General features: G+C 46.3%; 1 protein-coding gene across 1 annotated transcript in view; it reads left to right on the top strand.

Annotated features, from left to right (window-relative positions):
- LOC121561934 (R-spondin-2-like) overlaps positions 1-22,928 on the top strand; it is a 104,083-nt gene that overhangs the window by 55,838 nt on the left and 25,317 nt on the right. The window contains exons 4-5 of the mRNA XM_045215361.1: positions 3,977-4,120; positions 4,522-4,710. Coding sequence (XP_045071296.1) covers positions 3,977-4,120; positions 4,522-4,710 — 333 coding nt within the window. The remainder of the gene's footprint in view (positions 1-3,976; positions 4,121-4,521; positions 4,711-22,928) is intronic.

Genomic DNA, 22,928 nt, shown 5'->3' with positions numbered 1-22,928 from the left:
CATACATACATATACATACATACACACATACACACATGCATACATACACACATACATATATACACATATATATATATATACATACATACATTAGATTTGACTCTGGTATACATTATATTATATGTACACTACCGGTCAAAAGTTTTAGAACACCTACTCATTGAAGGGTTTTTCTTGTAGAATAATAGTGAAGACATCAAAACTATGAAATAACATATATGGAATCATGTAGTAACCACAAAAGTGTTAAACAAATCAAAATATATTTTATATTTGAGATTCTTCAAATAGCCACCCTTTGCCTTGATGACAGCTTTGCACACTCTTGGCATTCTCTCAACCAGCTTCACCTGGAATGCTTTTCCAACAGTCTTAAAGGAGTTCCCACATATGCTGAGCACTTTTGGCTGCTTTTCCTTCTCTCTGCGTTCTGACTAATCCCAAACCATCTCAATTTAGTTGAGGTCGGGGGATTGTGGAGGCCAGGTCATCTGATGCAGCACTCCATCACTCTCCTTCTTGGTAAAATAGCCTTTACACAGCCTGGAGGTGTGTTGGGTCATTGTCCTGTTGAAAAACAAATGATAGTCCCACTAAGCCCAAACCAGATGGGATGGAGTATCGCTGCAGAATGCTGTGGTAGCCATGCTGGTTAATAATAATAAAATATGCCATTTAGCAGATGTTTTTATCCAAAGCGACTTACAGTCATGTGTGCATATATTTTTACGTATGGGTGGTCCCGGGGATCGAACCCACTACCTTGGCGTTACAAGCGCCGTGCTCTACCAGCTGAGCTACAGAGTGTGCTTGAATTCTAAATAAATCACAGACAGTGTCAACAGCAAAGCACCCCCACACCATAACACCTCTTCCTCCATGCTTTACGGTGGGAACTACACATGCAGAAATCATCCATTCACCCACACGCATCTCACAAAGACATGGCGGTTGGAACCAAAAATCTCAAATTTGGACTCCAGACCAAAGGACAAATTTCCACCAGTCTAATGTCCATTGCTCATGTTTCTTGGCCCATGCAAGTCTCTTCTTTTTATTGGTGTCCTTTAGTAGTGGTTTCTTTGCAGCAATTCGACCATGAAGGCCTGATTCACACAGTCTCCTCTGAACAGTTGATGTCTGTTACTTGAACTCTGTGAAGCATTTATTTGGGCTGCAATTTCTGAGGCTGGTAACTCTAATGAACTTATCCTCTGCAGCAGAGGTAACTCTGGGTCTTCCATTCCTGTGGCAGTCCTCATGAGAGCCAGTTTCAGCATAGCGCTTGATGGTTTTTGCGACTACACTTGAAGAAACTTTCCAAGTTCTTGAAATGTTCCGAATTGATTGACCTTCATGTCTTAAAGTAATGATGGACTGTCATTTATCTTTGCTTATTTTAGCTGTTCTTGCCATAATATGGACTTGGTCTTTTACCAAATAGGGCTATCTTCTGTAAACCCCCCCTACCTTGTCACAACACAACTGATTGGCTCAACCACATTAAGAAGGAAAGAAATTCCACAAATTAACTTTTAAGAAGGCACACCTGTTAATTGAAATGCATTCCAGGCGACTACCTCATGAAGCTGGTTGAGAGAATGCCAAGAGTGTGCAAAGCTGTCATCAAGGCAAAGGGTGGCTATTTGAAGAATCTCAAATATAAAATATACTTTTGGTTACTACATGATTCCATATGTGTTATTTCATAGTATTGATGTCTTCACTATTATTCTACAATGTAGAAAATAGTGAAAATAAAGAAAAACCCTTGAATGAGTAGGTGTTCTAAAACTTTTGACAAGTAATGTAGTGTTTTCAATAATACCATTACCAATCATGAGCTCTTTAATCCCACCCCTCAGCTAAGAGTAGGTAAATACCCTTAATGTAATCTCCATTGAACCTCACAGGATATAGGCCTACAGTAGGCCTATACATATCGTGTCAGGAACATCAATCATTCAACTTTCTTTGATAATCAAGCATTATGCCAATGACCAGCCAGAGAGCCACTAGATACTGTATCTAGGTAAAGAATCAAGAAGGGTGTGGAGGCTGGTATTCGAACGTCTTGTCATCCTGTCATCTTTTCAGAAGGTAGGCGACAGGAGCGACAGCGTGACGGGTGTGTCCCCAACCAACTCTGATTTGAGTGTGGTTAGTGTATGTGATGTGTTTGTGTGTGTGTCTGTTTGCATATATGTGTGTGTGAAAATGTGTGTATACAGTATGTGTATGTGTGTGTGTAAGGTTTTGTGTTTCCATTATGTGTGTGTGTTTATGTGTACACGTGTATATGTTTGTGTGTGTACATGACGTGACGTGTGTGTATGTGTGTACTAATGTGTGTGTGTGTGTGTGTGTGTGTTCGCGGTGGGTTTGTTTAGACTGGTCGGGATTGGAAAAGCGTGAGAGACAGAGTGAGTGGGAAGAGGCCATACTTAGGGGTTCAAAGTGAAAAAGGGGAGGGACCTCCGTCGTTGCGGAGGAATGCAGAGCGAGCAGAGGAGGCCTGATGGTTAGCTGGAGATGGTGTAATTAAGGGGCGTGATTGTGAGAACCTTCTCTGGGCCCGCAAAAGGGTCCTAGATAAAAGAGTCTCGGGCCTTATCTGTATCTGTTACATGTGGATAATTACTTCAACACACAATCACACACTCACATGCACACATGGTGACTCTCCGTGAGACACAGAGAAGACCAGATGCCACCACCATACCTGAGAAAGCCTAGTAGAGCGAGTGATAGAGATGGCTGCTGCTAGTTGGCTGGCCTATAGATCAGTGGAGGCAGGTGGGAGGAGCTATAGAAGGACTGGCTCATTGTAATGGCTGAAATGGAATTAATGGAACAGAGTCAAACATGTGGTTTCCATATGTTTGATATGCTTGATACGTTCCATTTATTCCATTCCAGCCATTACAATTAGCCCGTCCTCCTATAGCTCCTCCTACCAGCCTCCTCCGCTATAGATTGTGGTTAGCCGACCAATCAGGCCACTTCGGAATTCTGAGGAGTGTCATAAATTAGACAGCTCGGGTGAGGGCTTCCTTTTAATCATGCAGCCCAGTGCGTCGCCCCGTCGGTGCGGCTCGTATAATTTGGGCCCCTGCCTGAACGTGCTATTTGCAGAGTAAAAGGCTTGATGACATGTCGCCCTCGCCGCACAGTGCTGCGTTTCAGCCCGGCAGGGTGGGGCGTGAGACGATAAGTGTGGCGTTGTGTTTCTCACCAAAGACATCAGCGTTGGTTAGTTAGTTTGGCAGGGGCTCGCAATGTTTTTGTTCCCCAACCCAAACTAACACAAAACCGAGGATTCTATCACAGCTGAATGCTAGCTTCCTAATCACAAAAAGTTCATTCTTACCCCGATCAATTATGCAATGTCTGATAACACTAAGCTTAGAATAAGCCATATCAAACATAAGTTGGAGGCACGGGTAACACTAACTTGCTTAAAAATTGTATTTAAAACCAAAACAAAATAGAATCCCCCCACAAAAACAAAATGGAATCCCTCAAACCCATTCGTGGCTAGGACATGAGAACCAGGCTCCAGACTGTTGGATGTCAGGCTAGTGATCTGTTTTCCTGCCTGTGTTGAAAGGGGTCACAGTGAGGGAATGTTTCACTAACTTTACTGTTGTCATTTCACAGTTCACACTCTTCACCCGCTCACACTGAAAACCGAGTGTGCTGAAATATAGCATAGCCCTGGAGATATATGATTATATGATTCACAGGACATCAACACAGAGGCTTTCTTTTGGAAGGGGGCGGTAATCCTTTCAAGAACTCCATCTCCTTCCCCAAACCCCCTTAGTCTTCTATCAACTCCAGATGATATAAGTGTATACTGTACTGTTCCGCTGCCTAGCCCTGGCCTTGCCGAGACCTCTTCTCTCCTCTCCTCTCTTCACTTCCCCTCCTCTCCCCGCATCGCCTCTCATCTCATCTCCTCTTCCTCCCACAGGGTGCAGGATAGATAACTGTGAGTCCTGCTTCAGTAAAGACTTCTGCACCAAGTGCAAGGCAGGGTTTTACCTGCACAAAGGGCGCTGCTCCGAGAAGTGCCCTGAGGGCTTTGCGGCCATGGAGGACACCATGGAGTGTGGAGGTAAGAAGGAAAACAGCACAGACATATGTGCGTCTGAAATAGCTCCCTATTCCCTATGTAGTGCACTACTGGGCTATGGTTCAAAGTAGTGCACTATATAGGGAATACGATGCCTTTTTGGAGTCATTCATATTGTGTTTGAAATATGGAAAGTCGACAATGTGGATCACATTGAGGCAGGATCTCCTCGAACTGATTGACTTTACCCAACAGTCTTTAACCTTCTAACCTCTAGTATATGTTTTTGAATGAAACAGTAGAAGGATGGAAAGGACCACACACCAAGAGGTTATGGCCATCCTATAGTCTTTTCACTATGTACTGTAGTAAACCTTTGTTTGGGCCCTCCATCGAGTCTCCCTGGTGCTACCCTTTAAATACTCATGTCTCTCCCCACACAGAGGGCTGCGAGGTGGGCCAGTGGAGCGAGTGGGGGTCCTGCACCAGGAGAAACAAAACCTGTGGCTTCAAGTGGGGTCTGGAGACCCGGACGCGGCACATCGTGAAGAAGCCGCCCAAGGACACGATACCCTGCCCCACCATCGCCGAGTCCAAGAGATGCAAAATGGCCATTAGGCACTGCAGGAGAGGTAAGACATATCACCGTATTGGCAGACAGCTGTTTGGGTGGGGAGATGGATAGTGTGTGTCATCCATCTCTATCTTTATGGTGTGTCTGTCATGTGCAAGTCTCTCCTCAAGGATTATAGTGATTTAGAGCAGGGGTGTCAAACTCATTCCATGGAGGGCCTAGTTTCTGTAGGTTTTTGTTTTTTTCCTTTCAATTAAGACCTAGACAACCAGGTGAGGGGAGTTCCTTACTAATTAGTGACCTTAATTAATCAATCAAGTACAAGGGAGGAGTGAAAACCCGCAGATACTCGGCCCTCTGTGGAATGAGTTTGACACCTGTGCTTTAGAGACTTGTATCTAGGGTAAGGGGATAAGAGGCCAGAACCCCCTCTTGGGAGAACCCATTTCCCCTCTCTGGTCTCAAGAGTCCCACCAGGTATGTCTGCTGCTCTAGCCCACATTAACCCTGTGTGTCCCTCAAACACAAACCCACCACTTTCTGCCTTTTATTTAACCTTTTGGTTTTTAGGTGCACAGTGGCGTTTTCATGCATGAAATATCTGTATTTTTCCATGGCCGCCCCATTCAAGCCAGCTCACCAGGTTTTTCTGGGGTATATATCTTTTTTTTTCTCTCTCTCGCTCTCTCTCTTCAGTGGAATTCTTCAAAGTATGAACTGCAGGTTTCCTCAATGGCACTCTCTGTTTCCTCCCGTCCATTTGAAAGTTATTTGCGGTACGCACAGCATGTACGTCGACCATTAAATGAGATGTCAGATCTGGAAATATTTTTTGTGTAAATACAGCTAGGAAAATATTTTTCCTGAAGGTATTCAGTTCTTCACAGATGATCCAAACACACCATTTAGAGTGATGGCCTCGTACAAGTGTGCTTATTGACGAGGTGATGACAGAAAAGCTGTCCCTAACTCAAATATGTCCCTAACTCAGTCGATGTGATTTTGGATTAGGATATGCTGTGCTTCCTTAGGCAAAACAAGGAGATATAGGAGTTATAGTGGCAAATTTGATTCAAGCCTTCCGAAAAATGATGAAAAAGAACATTGTTCAACAAAACCAGGAAAATATCCTACTCTCTCCAGGATTTTCCTAAATTTTTGGTATTGTATGTTAAATCCAAGTACCATTTATTGAGGTGGTGAGAGAGTAAATAAACTTCAAATAAACCATGATCGTCTCTCATATTCCAGCAATATTGAGGCACACAGTGCTTTCTGGCTTGGAAACTGTCCCACTGGGCACAGACGTTAATTCAATGTCTATTCCACGTTGGTTCCACGTCATTCAGTGTGTGCCCAGTGGGGTGATTATGTGGCACATTTCGTTCCTATCCCTTGTCCTGGTTTCTTCTTTAGGAATCCCCCCCCCCCTAATTTAGCACTGCTTGCTTGACCTTTTCCAAAGTATTTTATGGTCTTCTTTAATTAAAACCTGGCATTGTTGGGCCTGTGTTACTGGCATAAATTATTTAGTATGAGGTCAGTGATGGGGAGTTATTGTGAAAAGTCTAAATTGAATGCATAGCAAAGCTAATTTTCTGCTAGCCTGTAGAAACCAAATGTGGGGGCCTCTAACGTCGACCTCGCTTATCACTCCTGTCTCATGGTTGACACGGTCATTGTCAGTATTAGTGTCTTCACCCCATTCAATGTCTCTGGGAATGGTCCATGGCTTCAATTTAGTTGTGTAGTTAAAGTTGTCTGTAGTTGTTGCAGTGTGCTCTTTTTGGTTACAAAAATGGCAGAGGTGGCTCGTATCATAAAGTTGTGTTTTGTACTTAAACAGCACTGTTAACTCCCCGACCCTCAAGCCGCTCAACCCTAAGTGGTAGTGAGAAATCCTACCCCACCAAAACAAAGCCTGTGAAACTAAAGACTCGTCAATGTCAAGCTGTTTAAATAACTACTATGTAAAATGGAAGCCATTTAAGTCGAGCGGGATAAGGGAATGCCAAGAAAGCAAAGAAGAAGAAGTACTCAGGGTTCCACACAGCCCAGAGATTCATTTAAGGCAGGCAGCATGGACCCAGTCCCAGTTCCAGACTGACTGACATTGTAAAATAATCACTTCCCATAAGTGATAATAAAGAGTAATCCAACGGGAGGAATGTCTGTCTTTCCCTTTGGTGTGCAGGTGACCAGGAAGTGGTCCAAGCCGGTGGATGAAGATCAAGAGGTTCATGGAAAGGCCTCATTACGCCCGGGTTCATTATGAAATACCTCCCATTTGACCTCATAAATTACAACAGATTCCAGGGACTTTGGGCATTAAGGCCCTCCAATGCTATCTAATACACCACGGCTTTGCTCCGCAATATAACAAATTACGTCTTAAGAAGTGAATAGGATTATGCCCAGGCTATAACCACAATGTATGTTTTTTCTTCTAAATATACCGTTACAACAATACAACCCAACAAGAAAATAAGTTAGTGTGTGAACTAGAGTAGAATCCCGAGTGACACGAAAGAAAGAAAGGCTGGGTTAAGAAAATATAATTTGGACTGCATGTAATTTCTTCCCACTGAACACCAGTATTTGGGATAAGTATTGGATTAGATTGCTGTCGATTAAATGAGACAGGAAATATATATATATACACACTGCTCAAAAAAATTAAGGGAACACTAAAATAACACATCCTAGATCTGAATGAATGAAATAATCTTATTAAATACTTTTTTCTTTACATAGTTGAATGTGCTGACAACAAAATCACACAAAAATTATCAATGGAAATCAAATGTATCAACCCATGGAGGTCTGGATTTGGAGTCACCCTCAAAATTAAAGTGGAAAACCACACTACAGGCTGATCCAACTTTGATGTAATGTCCTTAAAACAAGTCCAAATGAGGCTCAGTAGTGTGTGTGGCCTCCACGTGCCTGTATGACCTCCCTACAATGCCTGGGCATGCTCCTGATGAGGTGGCGGATGGTCTCCTGAGGGATCTCCTCCCAGACCTGGACTAAAGCATCCGCCAACTCCTGGACAGTCTGTGGTGCAACGTGGCGTTGGTGGATGGAGCGAGACATGATGTCCCAGATGTGCTCAATTGGATTCAGGTCTGGGGAACGGGCGGGCCAGTCCATAGCATCAATGCCTTCCTCTTGCAGGAACTGCTGACACACTCCAGCCACGAGGTCTAGCATTGTCTTGCATTAGGAGGAACCCAGGGCCAACCGCACCAGCATATGGTCTCACAAGGGGTCTGAGGATCTCATCTCGGTACCTAATGGCAGTCAGGCTACCTCTGGCGAGCACATGGAGGGCTGTGCGGCCCCCCAAAGAAATGCCACCCCACACCATGACTGACCCACCGCCAAACCGGTCATGCTGGAGAATGTTGCAGGCAGCAGAACGTTCTCCACGGCGTCTCCAGACTCTGTCACGTCTGTCACATGTGCTCAGTGTGAACCTGCTTTCATCTGTGAAGAGCACAGGGCGCCAGTGGCGAATTTGCCAATCTTGGTGTTCTCTGGCAAATGCCAAACGTCCTGCATGGTGTTGGGCTGTAAGCACAACCCCCACCTGTGGACGTCGGGCCCTCATACCACCCTCATGGAGTCTGTTTCTGACCGTTTGAGCAGACACGTGCACATGTGTGGCCTGCTGGAGGTCATTTTGCAGGGCTCTGGCAGTGCTCCTCCTGCTCCTCCTTGCACAAAGGCGGAGGTAGCAGTCCTGCTGCTGGGTTGTTGTCCTCCTACGGCCTCCTCCACGTCTCCTGATGTACTGGCCTGTCTCCTGGTAGCACCTCCATGCTCTGGACACTACGCTGACAGACACAGCAAACCTTCTTGCCACAGCTCGCATTGATGTGCCATCCTGGATGAGCTGCACTACCTGAGCCACTTGTGTGGGTTGTAGACTCCGTCTCATGCTACCACTAGAGTGAAAGCACCGCCAGCATTCAAAAGTGACCAAAACATCAGCCAGGAAGTATAGGAACTGAGAAGTGGTCTGTGATCACCAACTGCAAAACCAGTCCTTTATTGGGGGTGTCTTGCTAATTGCCTATAATTTCCACCTGACATAATCCCTCATCAAGAAAATATACATGGAGAGAGATAGTCAAAGCCCAGATAATGTCAAGGACGTCAAGGAACAAAGCATTTCTCACCGAAACGCGAGGATACGTCTAAAGCGTGTCTGATATATTCATGACATCTCACCGTACTGTATAAACAATATGATATAGTTTTCCCTTCCACCACCATGTTTCAATTTATTTTCTCTACTGGTATTGACATAATAGCTTGCCACTGGGCACAAACTGGCTGGATTAACATTGTTTCAATGTAATTTGTCAACGTATTGTGACTTGGAATCTACGTGGAAAATACATTGGATTTGAAAAAGTAATCAAAGCTGTTGTTTTGAGGGTGAAACTTAAACCACAGGATTATGTCATCATAGTAACCACATTTCAACATAGACAAACCTTGTATAAAATATGTTGAATTTGTACCTTTAAAACAACGTCAGATCTTCAATGTAATATCCAGTATCAGAAAACAAAATAGATTCACTGTTGCTGTCAAAGTCATTCCAAAGGGTACAGTGAGGGAAAAAAGTATTTGATCCCCTGCTGATTTTGTACGTTTGCCCACTGACAAAGACATGATCAGTCTATACTTTTAATGGTAGGTTTATTTGAACAGTGAGAGACAGAATAACAACAAAAAAATCCAGAAAAACGCATGTCAAAGATGTTATAAATTGAATTGCATTTTAATGAGGGTAATAAGTATTTGACCCCTCTGCAAAACATGACTTAGTACTTGGTGGCAAAACCCTTGTTGGCAATCACAGAGGTCAGACGTTTCTTCTCCAGGTTTGCACACATCTCAGGAGGAATTTTGTTCCACTCCTCTTTGCAGATCTTCTCCAAGTCATTAAGGTTTCGAGGCTGATGTTTGACAACTCGAACCTTCAGCTCCCTCCACAGATTTTCTATGGGATTAAGGTCTGGAGACTGGCTAGGCCACTCCTTAATGTGCTTCTTCTTGAGCCACTCCTTTGTTGCCTTGGCCGTGTGTTTTGGGTCATTGTCATGCTGGAATACCCATCCACAACCAATTTTCAATGCCCTGGCTGAGAGAAGGAGGTTCTCACCCAAGATTTGACGGTACATGGCCCCGTCCATCTTCCCTTTGATGCGGTGAAGTCGTCCTGTCCCCTTAGCAGAAAAACACCCCCAAAGCATAATGTTTCCACCTCCATGTTTGATGGTGGGGATGGTGTTCTTGGGGTCATAGGCAGCATTCCCCCCTCCTCCAAACACGGCGAGTTGAGTTGATGCCAAAGAGCTCGATTTTGGTCTCATCTGACCACAACACTTTCACCCAGTTCTCCTCTGAATCATTCAGATGTTCATTGGCAAACTTCAGACGGCCCTGTATATGTGCTTTCTTGAGCAGGGGGACCTTGCGGGTGCTGCAGTATTTCAGTCCTTCACGGCGTAGTGTGTTACCAATTGTTTTCTTGGTGACTATGGTCCCAGCTGCCTTGAGATCATTGACAAGATCCTCCCGTGTAGTTCTGGGCTGATTCCTCACCGTTCTCATGATCATTGCAACTCTACGAGTTGAGATCTTGCATGGAGCCCCAGGCCGAGGAAGATTGACAGTTCTTTTGTGTTTCTTCCATTTGCGAATAATCGCACCAACTGTTGTCACCTTCTCACCAAGCTGCTTGCCGATGGTCTTGTAGCCCATTCCAGCCTTGTGTAGGTCTACAATCTTGTCCCTGACATCCATGGAGAGCTCTTTGGTCTTGGCCATGGTGGAGAGTTGATTGATTGCTTCTGTGCACAGGTGTCTTTTATACAGGTAACAAACTGAGATTAGGAGCACTCCCTTTAAGAGTGTGCTCCTAATCTCAGCTCGTTACCTGTATAAAAGACACCTGGGAGCCAGAAATCTTTCTGATTGAGAGGGGGTCAAATACTTATTTCCCTCAAATCAATTCATAACATTTTTGACATGCGTTTTTCTGGATTTTTTTGTTGTTATTCTGTCTCTCACTGTTCAAATAAACCTACCATTAAAATTATAGACTAATCATTTCTTTGTCAGTGGGCAAATGTACAAAATCAGCAGGGGATCAAATACTTTTTTCCCCTCACTGTAGATTTAATAGACAATAGACAAGAACAACATAAGATATTACATTAAATTCAAAATAGAAAATTCACCAAGAGACAACAAAAATACTATTTACACACTATTCATATATACATATTCATATTCTTATATACAGTACAGTTAAATTAGATCTTTAGAAAGAGGAGATACAAGATGTTTTTTATCTATTTTTTTTTAAGCTAAACTTGCTTTTTGCCTGAGTAACCTCTGATGGCAGAGCATTCCACGATGACAAGGCTCTATACATAACTGAGCGACGCATTAAATCTGTTTTTGGTTTGGGTACCGTGAAGAAACCCATAGTGGCGTGTCTGGTGGCGTATGTATGTCTGTTTACCAAAAGTGTAAGTTAAAGAATAGGACTGAATCAAATCAACAAAATTACATGATGGATTCACGTCTCCAACTCAACCAAAAATAAATGTTGTAGAATGGGATTAAGCCAGAGGCTCAGATGGAACTATCCAAGCAGTAGATACATCTCCTTTAAACGTATATATTTTGTTGCGTTGTCAACCAAACACAATTCAATATTACTTTTACAGTAAATAGCCTAAAGTTAAGGCTATCTGACATTGTATTCCTATTTGAACCTTGCCATGCTTTTAAAATGATTGAAAGCACTGTGATAGACATTGGGTGACAACTACGGTAAACCAAAAATCAGACATTGTTTTTGCATTGGAATTAGGTTGTGCTTTTAGATGGTTGAAATCATAGTGATAGGACATTGGAAATTCAACTTTTGGCTGTCTTTTTGAGCGGGTTAATATAGGTTGTAGTCTCGTTGTCAACCAAATATGACCCAATTGTCCACGTTGAAATTAGGTGGTGTACCCAGTGGGTATATTCTGAATCAGCTAGCATGGCGTCTCTGCAACCTGGACTCAGGGGTAGACATAACACCCTCCTTTCGTTTTTGCTTTCTGTAACATTCTGTCTTATGTAACCATACCAAACATAACATATCATACTAATTTGAGTGTCTCAGATTTCCATTTACTATGTTATGTCTGGTCTATGAGACCAGCCTGGTCTCTGTAGTTACCAGACAACCAGAGAGTTGGTCTTGTTGCTTGGCTGCTTTTCCCTGTTGGGCAGTGGTGTAAAATATTTAAGTAAAAATACTTTAAAGTACTACTTAAGTCATTTTGTTTAGGTATCTGTACTTTATTTTTTTTTACAACTTATACTTTTACTTCACTACATTCCTAAAGGAAATCATGTACTTTTTACTCCATACATTTTCCCTGACACCCAAAAGTACTTGTTACATTTTGAATGAAGGACTGAAAAATAGTCCCTGGTCATCCCTACTGCCTCTGATCTGGCAGACTCACTAAACACATATGCTTAGTTTGTAAATGATGTCTGTGTTGGAGTGTGCCCTTGGCTAAAATAAAAAAACATAAGTAAAAATAAGGAATTTGAAATTATTTATACTTTTACTTTTGATACTTAAGTATATTTTAGCAATTACATTTACTTTTGATACTTAAGTATATTTAAAACCAAATACTTTTAGACCTTTACTCAAGTAGTGTTTTCCTGGGTGACTTTCACTTTTACTTGAGTCATTTTCTATTAAGATATCTTTACTTTTACTCAAGTATGACAACTGGGTACTTTTTCCACCACTGCTGTTGGGTGCCAGTCTTCTTCTCCTCACCTCTTCCCTCCTTCAGGGCAAGTAGACAGACTGCTGTTCTGTTCCTTCCATCCTCTCCTCTCCCTCTCTCCCCAGGGTGGTCCACTGAAAGGGCCATAAACATGCCTTATTAATAGCTGCTCCATTGGCCTCTGTTTTCTCTCTCTCTCTCTCTCTCTCTCTCTCTCTCTCTCTCTCTCTCTCTCTCTCTCTCTCTCTCTCTCTCTCTCTCTCTCTCTCTCTCTCTCTCTCTCTCTCTCTCTCTCTCTCTCTCTCTCTCTCTCTCTCTCTCTCTTAAATTCATTATGCTTTAATGGCATGATGACAAGTTCAATGTTGGCAAAGCAAAGTGATACCCATAACAATTAGGAAAACAACAGTGACAACAATAAGAATTGTAGCTATGAGAAGAAAAAAATATAACAATAAATATCCAATACAAAAATGTAATAATGGTCAACTGTTCAGAAATCTAATTCAAGAAACAAAATGGTCTATTATAATACATGGAGAAATTAGTAAAAAATATATGTTTCTTCCCTTAGCTTGTGGCAAGCTGTGACATATTGTGCTGCCAACTCATACATATCAGACCTTTCCCCCAAAAGTAAAGAGTATAAGTTTCTCTTTGTTTGATTGTTCTGTGAATGTGTGTGAGAATGTGATTTGAAGGAGTCAGGCGCAGGAGGGTAAGTCACCGAATACAGAGTTTATTCCGTATGACACAGTTACGCTGGATAGCGTCAACAAAATACAGGCACACGGGGAACAATATCCCCGGAAATACAAGGTACGGGTAGCTCAATCGAGCTACACTCAACTCACAAATAACAATCACCCACAAGGACAAGGTGGGTAGAGGGAACACTTATACATGTACTAATGAGGGGATATGAACCAGGTGAGTGTAATTGACAAGACAAATGGAATGATGAGATATGGAGCGGCATTAGCTAGAAGGCCGGTGACGACAAACGCCAAAGCCTGCCCGAACAAGGAGTGGAGGCAGCTTCGGAGGAAGTCGTGACAGTACCCTCCCCCTTGACGCGCAGCTCCAGCAGCGCGCCGACCCCGACCTCGGGGACAGCCAGGAGGACGCGGAGCAGGGCGAGCCGGATGGCGACGGTGGAAATCCCGCAACAGGGAGGATCGAGGATATCCCTCACCGGTACCCAGCACCGTTCCTCCGGACCGTACCCCTCCCACTCCACAAGGTACTGAAGGCCCCCCACCCGACGCCTTGAATTCAGGATGGAACGGACGGAGTACGCCGGGGCCCCCTCGATGTCCAGAGGAGGCGGAGGGACCTCCTGCATCTCAGACTCCTGGAGCAGACCAGCCACCACCGGCCTGAGGAGAGACACATGAAACAAGGGGTTAATACGGTAATCGGGGGGAAATATAGGTGACCTCGTTGATTCTCCTCAGGACTTTAAACGGCCCCACAAACCGCGGGCTCAGCTTCCGGCAGGGCAGGCGGAAGGGCAGATTCCGGGTCGAGAGCCAGACCCGATCACCCGGTACGAAGACTGGGGCCTCACTGCGGTGGCAGTCAGCGTTGGCCTTCTGATAACGCCCGGCGCGTTGGAGGTGGACGTGGGCAGCGTCCCACGTCTCCTCTGCGCGCCGAAATCAGTCATCCACCACAGGAGCCTCAGTCTGGCTCTGGTGCCACGGTGCCAGAACCGGTTGGTAACCCAACACACATTGAAATGGGGTTAGGTTAGTGGAGGAGTGCCGGAGAGAGTTCTGGGCATATTCAGCCCATGGCAAGAACACCGACCAATCCCCTGGCCGGTCCTGGCAGGAACATACCCACATCCTGATTTACCCGTTCCACCTGCCCATTAGACTCGGGGTGGAACCCAGAGGTCAGGCTGACGAGACCCCCAGACGATCCATGAACGCCTTCCAGACCTTGGATGTGAACTGGGGACCTCGGTCAGACACTATATCCTCTGGTACCCCGTAGTGCCGGAAGATGTGTGTAAACAGGGCCTCCGCAGTTTGCAGGGCCGTGGGGAGACCGGGCAGAGGAAAGAGGCGGCAGGCCTTGGAAAAGCGGTCTACAATGACCAGGATGGTGGTGTTACCTTGGGAAAGGGGAAGATCAGTCAGGAAATCAACACTTAGGTGAGACCATGGTCGTTGTGGAATTGGTAAAGGTTGTAACTTACCCGCTGGGAGGTGCCTAGTTGCCTTACTCTGGGCGCACACCGAGCAGGAGGAGACATACACCCTCACGTCCTTAGCCAAGGTAGGCCATCAGTATTTTCCGGTCAGGCAGCGCACTGTACGACCGATACCTGGGTGACCAGAGGAGGGTGACGTGTGTGCCCAGTAGATCAGACGATCACGTACAAGAGCAGGCACCTACTGCAGCCCAGCTGGACACTGAGGTGTAGATGGATCTGTGCGTAATGCCTGCTCTATATCCGCGTCCATCGCCCATACTACCGGCGCCACAATGCAGGAAGACGGGAGTATGGGGGTGTTGTCTCTGGGCCTCTCCTCTGTATCATACAGCCGTGACAATGCGTCTGCCTTCACGTTCTTCGTACCCGGGATGTATGACAGTGTAAAATCGAACTGGGTGAAGAATAGGGCCCACCTGGCCTGGCGAGGATTCAGCCTCCTCACTGCCCGGATGTACTCCAGGATACGGTGGTCCGTCCAGACGAGGAAAGGGTGTTTCGCCCCTTCGAGCCAATGCCTCCACACGGTCAAAGCTCGGACAACAGCCAACATCTCCCGATCACCAAAGTCGTAGTTCTGTTCCACCAGGCTGAGCATCTTAGAGAAGAAGGCACAGGGGCGGAGCTTGGGTGGCGTGCCTGAGCGTTGAGATAGGACAGCGCCTATCCCTACCTCGGACGCATCCACCTCCACTACGAACAGTAGTGATGGATCGGGGTGGACCAGTACCGGGGCTGAGGTGAACAGACCCCTCAGTTTCCTTAAGGCCAGGTCAGCCTCAGCAGACCAGCGGAGCCGGGACGGCATACCCTTCAACAGAGATGTAATGGGAGCTGCGACCTTGCCTAAGCCCTGGATAAACCTCTGATAGAAGTTGGCAAAGCCCAGAAAGCGCTGCATCTCCTTAACCGTGGTGGGAGTCGGCCAATTGCGCACGGCTGAAATGTAATCCCCCTCCATCTCCACCCCTGAGGTGGTAATGCGGTATCAGAGGAAGGAGACGGACTGCTGGAAAAAACAAACACTTTTCTGCCTTGGCATAAAGGTCATTTTCCAACAGCCGGGCCAGCACTTTGCGAACCAGGGACACATGCTCGGCGCGCGTAGCGGAATACACCAGAATGTAATCGATGTAGACCACTACACCGCAACCAAGCATGTCCCGAAACACCTTGTTCACAAAGGACTGGAAGACAGATGGAGCATTCATCAAACCGTACGGCATCACCAGGTATTCGTAATGCCCCGTGGTTGTGCTGAATGCTGGCTTCCATTCATCCCCCTCCCGAACACACACCAGGTTGTACGCACTCCTGAGATCTAATTAGGTGAAGAAGCGCACCCCATGCATTGACTCGATCACTGACGGAATGAGGGGGAGAGGATAACTAAACCTGATCGTCTCCTTGTTCAGTGGTCAATAATCAATGCACGGGCGCAGACCGCCGTCTTTCTTCTTCACAAAGAGGAAACTCGAGGAGGTGGGTGAAGTGTAGGGGCATATATACCCCTGGCTCAGGGACTCATGACGTATGTTTCCATAGCCGCCGTTTCAGCCTGCGACAGGGGGTACACATTACTCCTGGGAGGTACAGCGTGTACCCGGAGGTTTATCGCGCAATCCCCCGCCCGATGAGGTGGTAACTTGGTAGCCTGCGTCTTTGAAAACGCGTGCGCCAAATCAAGGTATTCGGGGGGAATGCGCACGGTGGAGGTACTGTCTGGACTTTCCACCGTGGTTGCACCAATGGAAACACCTAGACACCTACCCTGACACTCTCGCAACCTCCCCGTGAGAACCCTCTGCGGCCATGAGAAGGTGGGGTTGTGGAGTGCTAACCAAGGGATACCTAATACCACAGGGAAAGCAGGGTACTCAATAATAAAAAAAGTGATCTACTCACAATGAGTCTCCTGGGTAATCATGGTGACTGGTGCAGTAACTTCCTGAACAAACCGGGACCCTAATGGTCGACTATCAAGTGCTCTGATGGGGAGTGGAATGGATAGGGGAACCAATGAAATACCTAGACGGCGTGAGAATGCCCTGACCATAAAGTTCCCAGCTGCGCCTGAATCGACTAGCGCCTTACACTGGGGAACTACCATGTGATCGGGAAAGTAGATGGGTAGGGTACAGTGCGCAGCAGAGGGCTCTGAACGAGTGTGGGTGTTCGATACCTGGGGTGATGCGAGAGTGCCCTGCCTGCCACCTCTAGACCCAAAAGAGCGTTTACTGTCGCTGTCGTCCTCCGCTCTCTCGGATGGCGGCTCCACCCAGCTCCATCAGCTCGGGAGCCGAGTCGGCCGGGGTGGGAACGAGCAGACCCCTTCCAGGACGTCCTCTGGCTGCCTGCAGGTTGTCCAAACGGATGGCCATGTCCACCAGTTGCGTGAAAGACAACATGGTGTCCCGGCAAGCTAGCTCCCGTTGGACGTCCTCCCGCAGATGGCATCGGAAATGGTCGATAAGGGCCCGCTCGTTCCACCCGGATCCCGCTGCCAGAGTCCGAAACTCCAAAGCGAAGTCCTGCGTGGTCCTCGTCCCCTGCCTCAGGTGGACCAGCCGCTCGCTCACCTCTCGACCTTCGGGCGGGTGATCGAAGACCGCCCGAAAGAGGCAAGCGAACTCCCCGTAGTTCTCCAACGTGGCTCCACCTTTGTTCCACACCACGTTGGCCCACTCCAGGGCTTTCCCCGAGAGGCAGGAGACGAGGGCGGACACCTTCTCCCGCTCCGATGGGGCCGGCCTGATGCTGGAGAAATAGAGCTCCAGTTGGAGGAGGAATCCCTGGCAGAGCGCCGCTGTCCCGTCTAACTCCCGTGGTCGGGATATCTGGATCCCTCCGGGTGCTGGGGTGTGGGTGGCTGGATCCAGTTGACCAGCTGGTCTCGACAGATCGGGTCCTCCCCTCTCCTGGCATTGGACGACCTGAAGAACCCGATCCATTGCTTCCCCCAAGCTGGCCAGCATCGTGGAATGCTCCTGGACCCGTGCCACGACTCCAGGCATGCGCTCCTCTCCCGCTGACTCCATAGTGGAGGTGGGTGATTCTGTGAGAATGTGATTTGAAGGAGTCAGGCGCAGGAGGGTAAATCACCGAATACAGAATTTATTCCGTAGGACACAGTTACGCTGGATAGCGTCAACAAAATACAGGCACACGGGGAACAATATCCCCGGAAATACAAGATAGGGGTAGCTCAACCGAGCTACACTCAATTCACAAGTAACAATCACCCACAAGGACAAGGGGAACAGAGGGAACACTTATACGTGTACTAATGAGGGGATATGAACCAGGTGTGTGTAATTGACAAGACAAGACAAATGGAATGATGAGATATGGAACGGCAGTAGCTAGTAGGCCGGTGACGACGAACGCCGAAGCCTGCCCGAACAAGGAGGGGAGGCAGCTTTGGAGGAAGTCGTGACAATGTGGACATTTTCATTTTTCATTTGGGGAAGAAGGAATCTGTAACCAATATGTATTTGGGGCAGAAGATTAGAAAGTGTTCTTCATGTTCTATTTCTCCCAACCCACAGTGATGACATAATCGCTCTGGCCAGCCATGTTTTTTTGATGGCGTCCTGTTTCAATTGCCAGGCTAGGATCACTAATTATGTATTTAGTTAAAGATTAAATCTGCATTAGGCGGAAACAGCACCCACCACCATTGTTATTGTTTTTGTTGCCAAGCTGAAGAGATGTCGCGCAGCATGGTAAAACAATTGCAGTACATATTGTGCTCTTGCAATGATGTCAGAGGGGAAAAAACAGTGTTTGTTGTTTGCAGTAACTTCTTTGTTGTTGTAATATTGCAGACGGACTTGGCAGTTTCACCATTTAAGGTTTTTCTTTGTTTGGGGTCTTTTAAACGGGTTAAGTATTCAGTGAAGTCTCTTTCCAATGCTCGATGGAATGGGGAATGGCCCCTTTCTCCTAACCTCCGAGCGACGGGTTATTCCATTTTAATACTATTAGATGTTGTGTAAACAACTTAAAATCTTTAAGCTCTAGAAACACCTACTTAATCTTTATGTAATCCCTGGTTTTGGAATTTAGGCTGGGTAGTAAGGTCTTACACAAACACGCCATTGAAACTCATTGGCTAATTTTCTACTGCTCGGCAAATCCTCTTTCAGATTCACAGACGGCTCCAAAGTCACTAGTTGTCATTGACAAGCAGGACATTTGTGTAACTCTTGTTTGCATTTTCTGTGTAAATAGGCCAAGTAATGATTAGTCAACCCAGAGTGGATAATATCTATCCACACAAAGACAGAGAGATGAGATGAGCCAGGCACCATGGTGACAGGGGAGGGAGAGTGTAAGGCAGACTGAGAGAGAAAGAGAGACCCCATAATGATTATCTATGGTCATTGGATTAGGTACCTGTGCTGGGAGCAGAGAGGAGCAGCAGTAGTAGGCCAGTGTGGTGGGGAGCTAATGATCTCCCCTGTGTGTAAGAGGAGAAACCTTCTCTGCTGTAGAGCTCATCTGAGGCCAAGCCCTCCATCGCACTGTCATCAATCATACACTTAGCTAAACTTCTCAGAACAGGCTGCGAGCACTTGCCTTAGCCAGGCAGCAAATGCTTCTCATTGGAAAACCACTTGTGTGTGTGTCCGTGTCTGTACAAGTGTGCAGTGCATACTGTATGTGTACTGTACCTTTTTTCCGTAGAGAAATCATCACAGCCTATGAAAAAAGTTGAATGTATTGGTAACTTGTAACTTGTTATACAGTATTAGTATTTCAGTATTAGTAGTATTTCAGTATTTCAGTTTCCATATAAAGTTACATGGCTAGATGAAAGCTAGAAGGCCTGTGAGGTCTTCGTCAGCCGTTCAAGAGCTATGGAATCTGACAGAGTGACTGGCAGCAGCTTTGTGCTCAGCAGTCACCTCATTGTGTCCACAGGCTCTGTCTCACCCGGTGTGGTTATGAAGTGAACACACAGGGCTGTGGACCAGGTTCTGTCTAAGTCTAAGTGTGGGTCTGTAGATTCTGTCTACCCCAGTGTGGTTCTGCAGTGTGGTTCTGTAGGGAACACAGAGCTCTGTGGACCTCCTTGACGTCTCCGTCTGGGAACCATGTGTGGCGGTCGGTTTGGTCCTCCTGTAAAACGATGCACTGAGAACTGTGACTGCCCCAAATCCGTTTGGGAGGAAGCGCGGCCGCCTGTCTGTAACACACACCGTCCGTGACACCAACTAGCTCAAGCTAGGATTCGCTTGATGTGTGTGTGTTTGTGTGTCTGTGCCAAATCAAATCAAAGTTTATTTGTCACATGACAAAATACAACGGGTGTAAGCCATACAGTGAAATGCTTACATACAAGCTCTTACTTAGAAGCTCTAGTGTGTGTGTGTGTGTGTGTGTGTGTGTGTGTGTGTGTGTACTGTGTCACACAGAATTTGCCTGTTTACGGTAAGAAAACCAAGCGATTTAGGCACTGGCGAAGGCTATCCGCTGATCGCATCTGACTCCAGCTCATTTCTGGATGTCTGTGTGTCTGTCAGACGTACCCCGCTCCCTCTCCTGCTGCCATCATCATGCCAGTTTGCGGAACACAGACTGACGGACTTTCACTGAAGAGCTAACTCCTCTCTTATGGAGCGCGCTCCTCTCCTTTTCCTACACAGAGAAGTTCATGGGACAGGCCTCGTCCAAACCAAACAGCAAGTGCTTTGCCTTTGCCACCGCACTTAACCAAACCTCTATTCCTATTCATCCTGTCCTTTCTGTGAGGCTTTAAAAGGACATTATTTGTAGATGATGATTCCTGAGTCCTGATGATTCCACGGCAGATCCGGAATGGGGCGGATCTCAGGCGAACTCCGGCCTTAGTAATATCGTGGAAAATCCAGATAAATGTATTTCCCGCCAGCGGGAGTGGGCCGCCAAGTGTTTTCCCAGGGCAGACGGAGAGCACTAATTGGCTGCTGGCCTGTCAGAGTGATTATGCGCGCCCCACGCAGCAGTCTGTTGTGACTGCGAGAGCCATGGCCTAATCTTCATTTAATTAGCCCGCTCGGCTCGGCCGACACGGTAGCCACTAAGTGGGGCCTCAGAAGTGCCGCGCCCTGATGCTCCCCGCCTCTCCCCGCAGCCACAGGGGCAGCTCTCTCCCCCCTCTGACATCTACCATCCACTGCTGTTCTCAAGAGCTGGTGACATGGTGACATGCATTAACTATGTAATGTATCTGAAATGAGTCATTAAGATGTGATGAGTCAGGATATTCATGAACAGGTAGCTCTCGATGATAATGAGGACGTCGTTGAGCATTGTGTGACATTCATTTCACCTCTGAGTTTGAGATTTGGAATATATTAGAATGGCGAGGTAGAGAGATTGGAGAGCGTTTACTGCCGTGTTTCTGAGACTCAGATAGAGGATCACGGGTCAGAAGGAAAGACATCAACCTGTCATTGGATTGGCCAGGACCTCTGCAGCCCTGGGCCAATGGCAGTTATAGCCACTGCTACCTCTGCGGTCGCACTCACAAATTAACACACAAGTTCTGTTTCAGTCACGCTCAGTCCCCACCAGTCGCTGCCTTAGATCATTTATTTTCCTATAAGCACTTATTATATTCTTCTTTGCATCTCCTAACCGGATGGAAATTGATTATCCAAGCGCATGTCTGGACAGCCAATCAACACTTGATTTATGCTGACGGTTCCCTGACCAATCTTTGGGTTTATTTTTCTGCCTCTCAAGCGTTTTCGCTGTGTTAAATCTTCCGCAGGAGGAGAAAGTCATTACCAGTAGTCTCCGGTCCTTCACTGCCGTGGTTGCATTCCTCGGAAGAAGGGTGGGAGAAGGGAGTCGGGAGTCTCTGATTAACTCCCCACAAAGTGCCCTGCTCCCTGACCAAAATAAATATGGCCGCTGTCATTTTGTCAGCAACTGTCTTCGGAGAGCAATATTTGAAACACCCCATGATCCTTGCTGGCTTTTATATGGAGAATCCATCGTCATACCACAGGCATGAGCCATAAACATGTGGAGGCCTTTCAAAGACCAGGGGGGTGGAGGAGAAGGGAGGAGGAGGGGGTGTATTAGTGCTCACTGGGGCTCCATACTCCACATTATTGTCATCTGGTCGGTTCCAAGCAGGAAGAACGAGGGGGGGACCGGGGCTTTTTTCTCCCACTCTTTGGCCCGACAAACTAGTCGTTTTACCGAACGGCCTCTCTAGACACATGTAGTCACATTACAACGTGGAAATCCCAGGCATTTTTTTCATTCATTTTTAACGGCGATGACCATATTAATTATTGCTTGATTTTCTGACATACGGCGATAACGTTTAGGGCCGTGTTAAGATTAAATCTGATACGTTAGATGATGAAACATCCATGGAACAACAGACTATTAGTGGGTTTAATCAAGATGATTTGTATGTCCCAAAGTAGCCCAACCAGGTGTCTGACTGTTAGTCTGTTTGTGACAGTGTGTATGTATGCAAGTGTGTGTGTGTACATGACAGTGTGCGTAGAGCGAACACTGTTCAGGAAAGCCTCCCTGGCTGAGGTTCTGCCTGGGAGGAAATGAGGCAGCATATGCTCAAACAGCAACAGCCCCATCAAATACAGACGTACACAAACAAACAAAGTGGCAGCACACTGGAGGGGGAGCAGAGCAGAAGGAAAACGTTTCAAGTCCCCTTCAACATGTTTCACAAATGGGAGAAATGTACTGTCACAGTGTGATATTGTCCATGACATGGTAAGGGCTGGAAAGCCAGGTTCTCTGCTGAGGGTTCATTGGAGGTTTTAGGGCTTTGATGGTTTGTCAGTGGTTTCTGTAGGTGCTTCAACAGACTCACATTGAGTTGATGAGTTCAAATGTATTTTATTTTTATAATATGTTTATTATTTTCCAATAAAAATAAAGTAAAAGAGACAGCAATACAAACAATGACATTCATTGTACTGTTGGATGGGATGGCCAGTTTAGAGGACAAAACAAAAGTTAACTCACACATACACAAAATAAAACAAAATCCTATTAGGTGGTACGTGTATAAGAAGACAGCATATAGTCATTACAAGCAGTGTAGTTCAGCCAAAAATAAATATTGAGTGGAGTACAGCACAGAGTAGCAGCAGATCGTCAGCCCAGTTATGAAGCGGGACTAGACCATTTATCCAGTATCGGCTGCCATATTTTGTAAAACAATGGACTTCTATTGGAGGTGTTGTATCG

The sequence above is a fragment of the Coregonus clupeaformis genome, unplaced genomic scaffold, assembly GCF_020615455.1.
Source record: "Coregonus clupeaformis isolate EN_2021a unplaced genomic scaffold, ASM2061545v1 scaf0429, whole genome shotgun sequence".
Lineage (NCBI taxonomy): Eukaryota > Metazoa > Chordata > Actinopteri > Salmoniformes > Salmonidae > Coregonus > Coregonus clupeaformis.
Note: the sequence above shows the minus strand (reverse complement) of the source record. Positions and strands in the feature narration are given on the sequence as shown.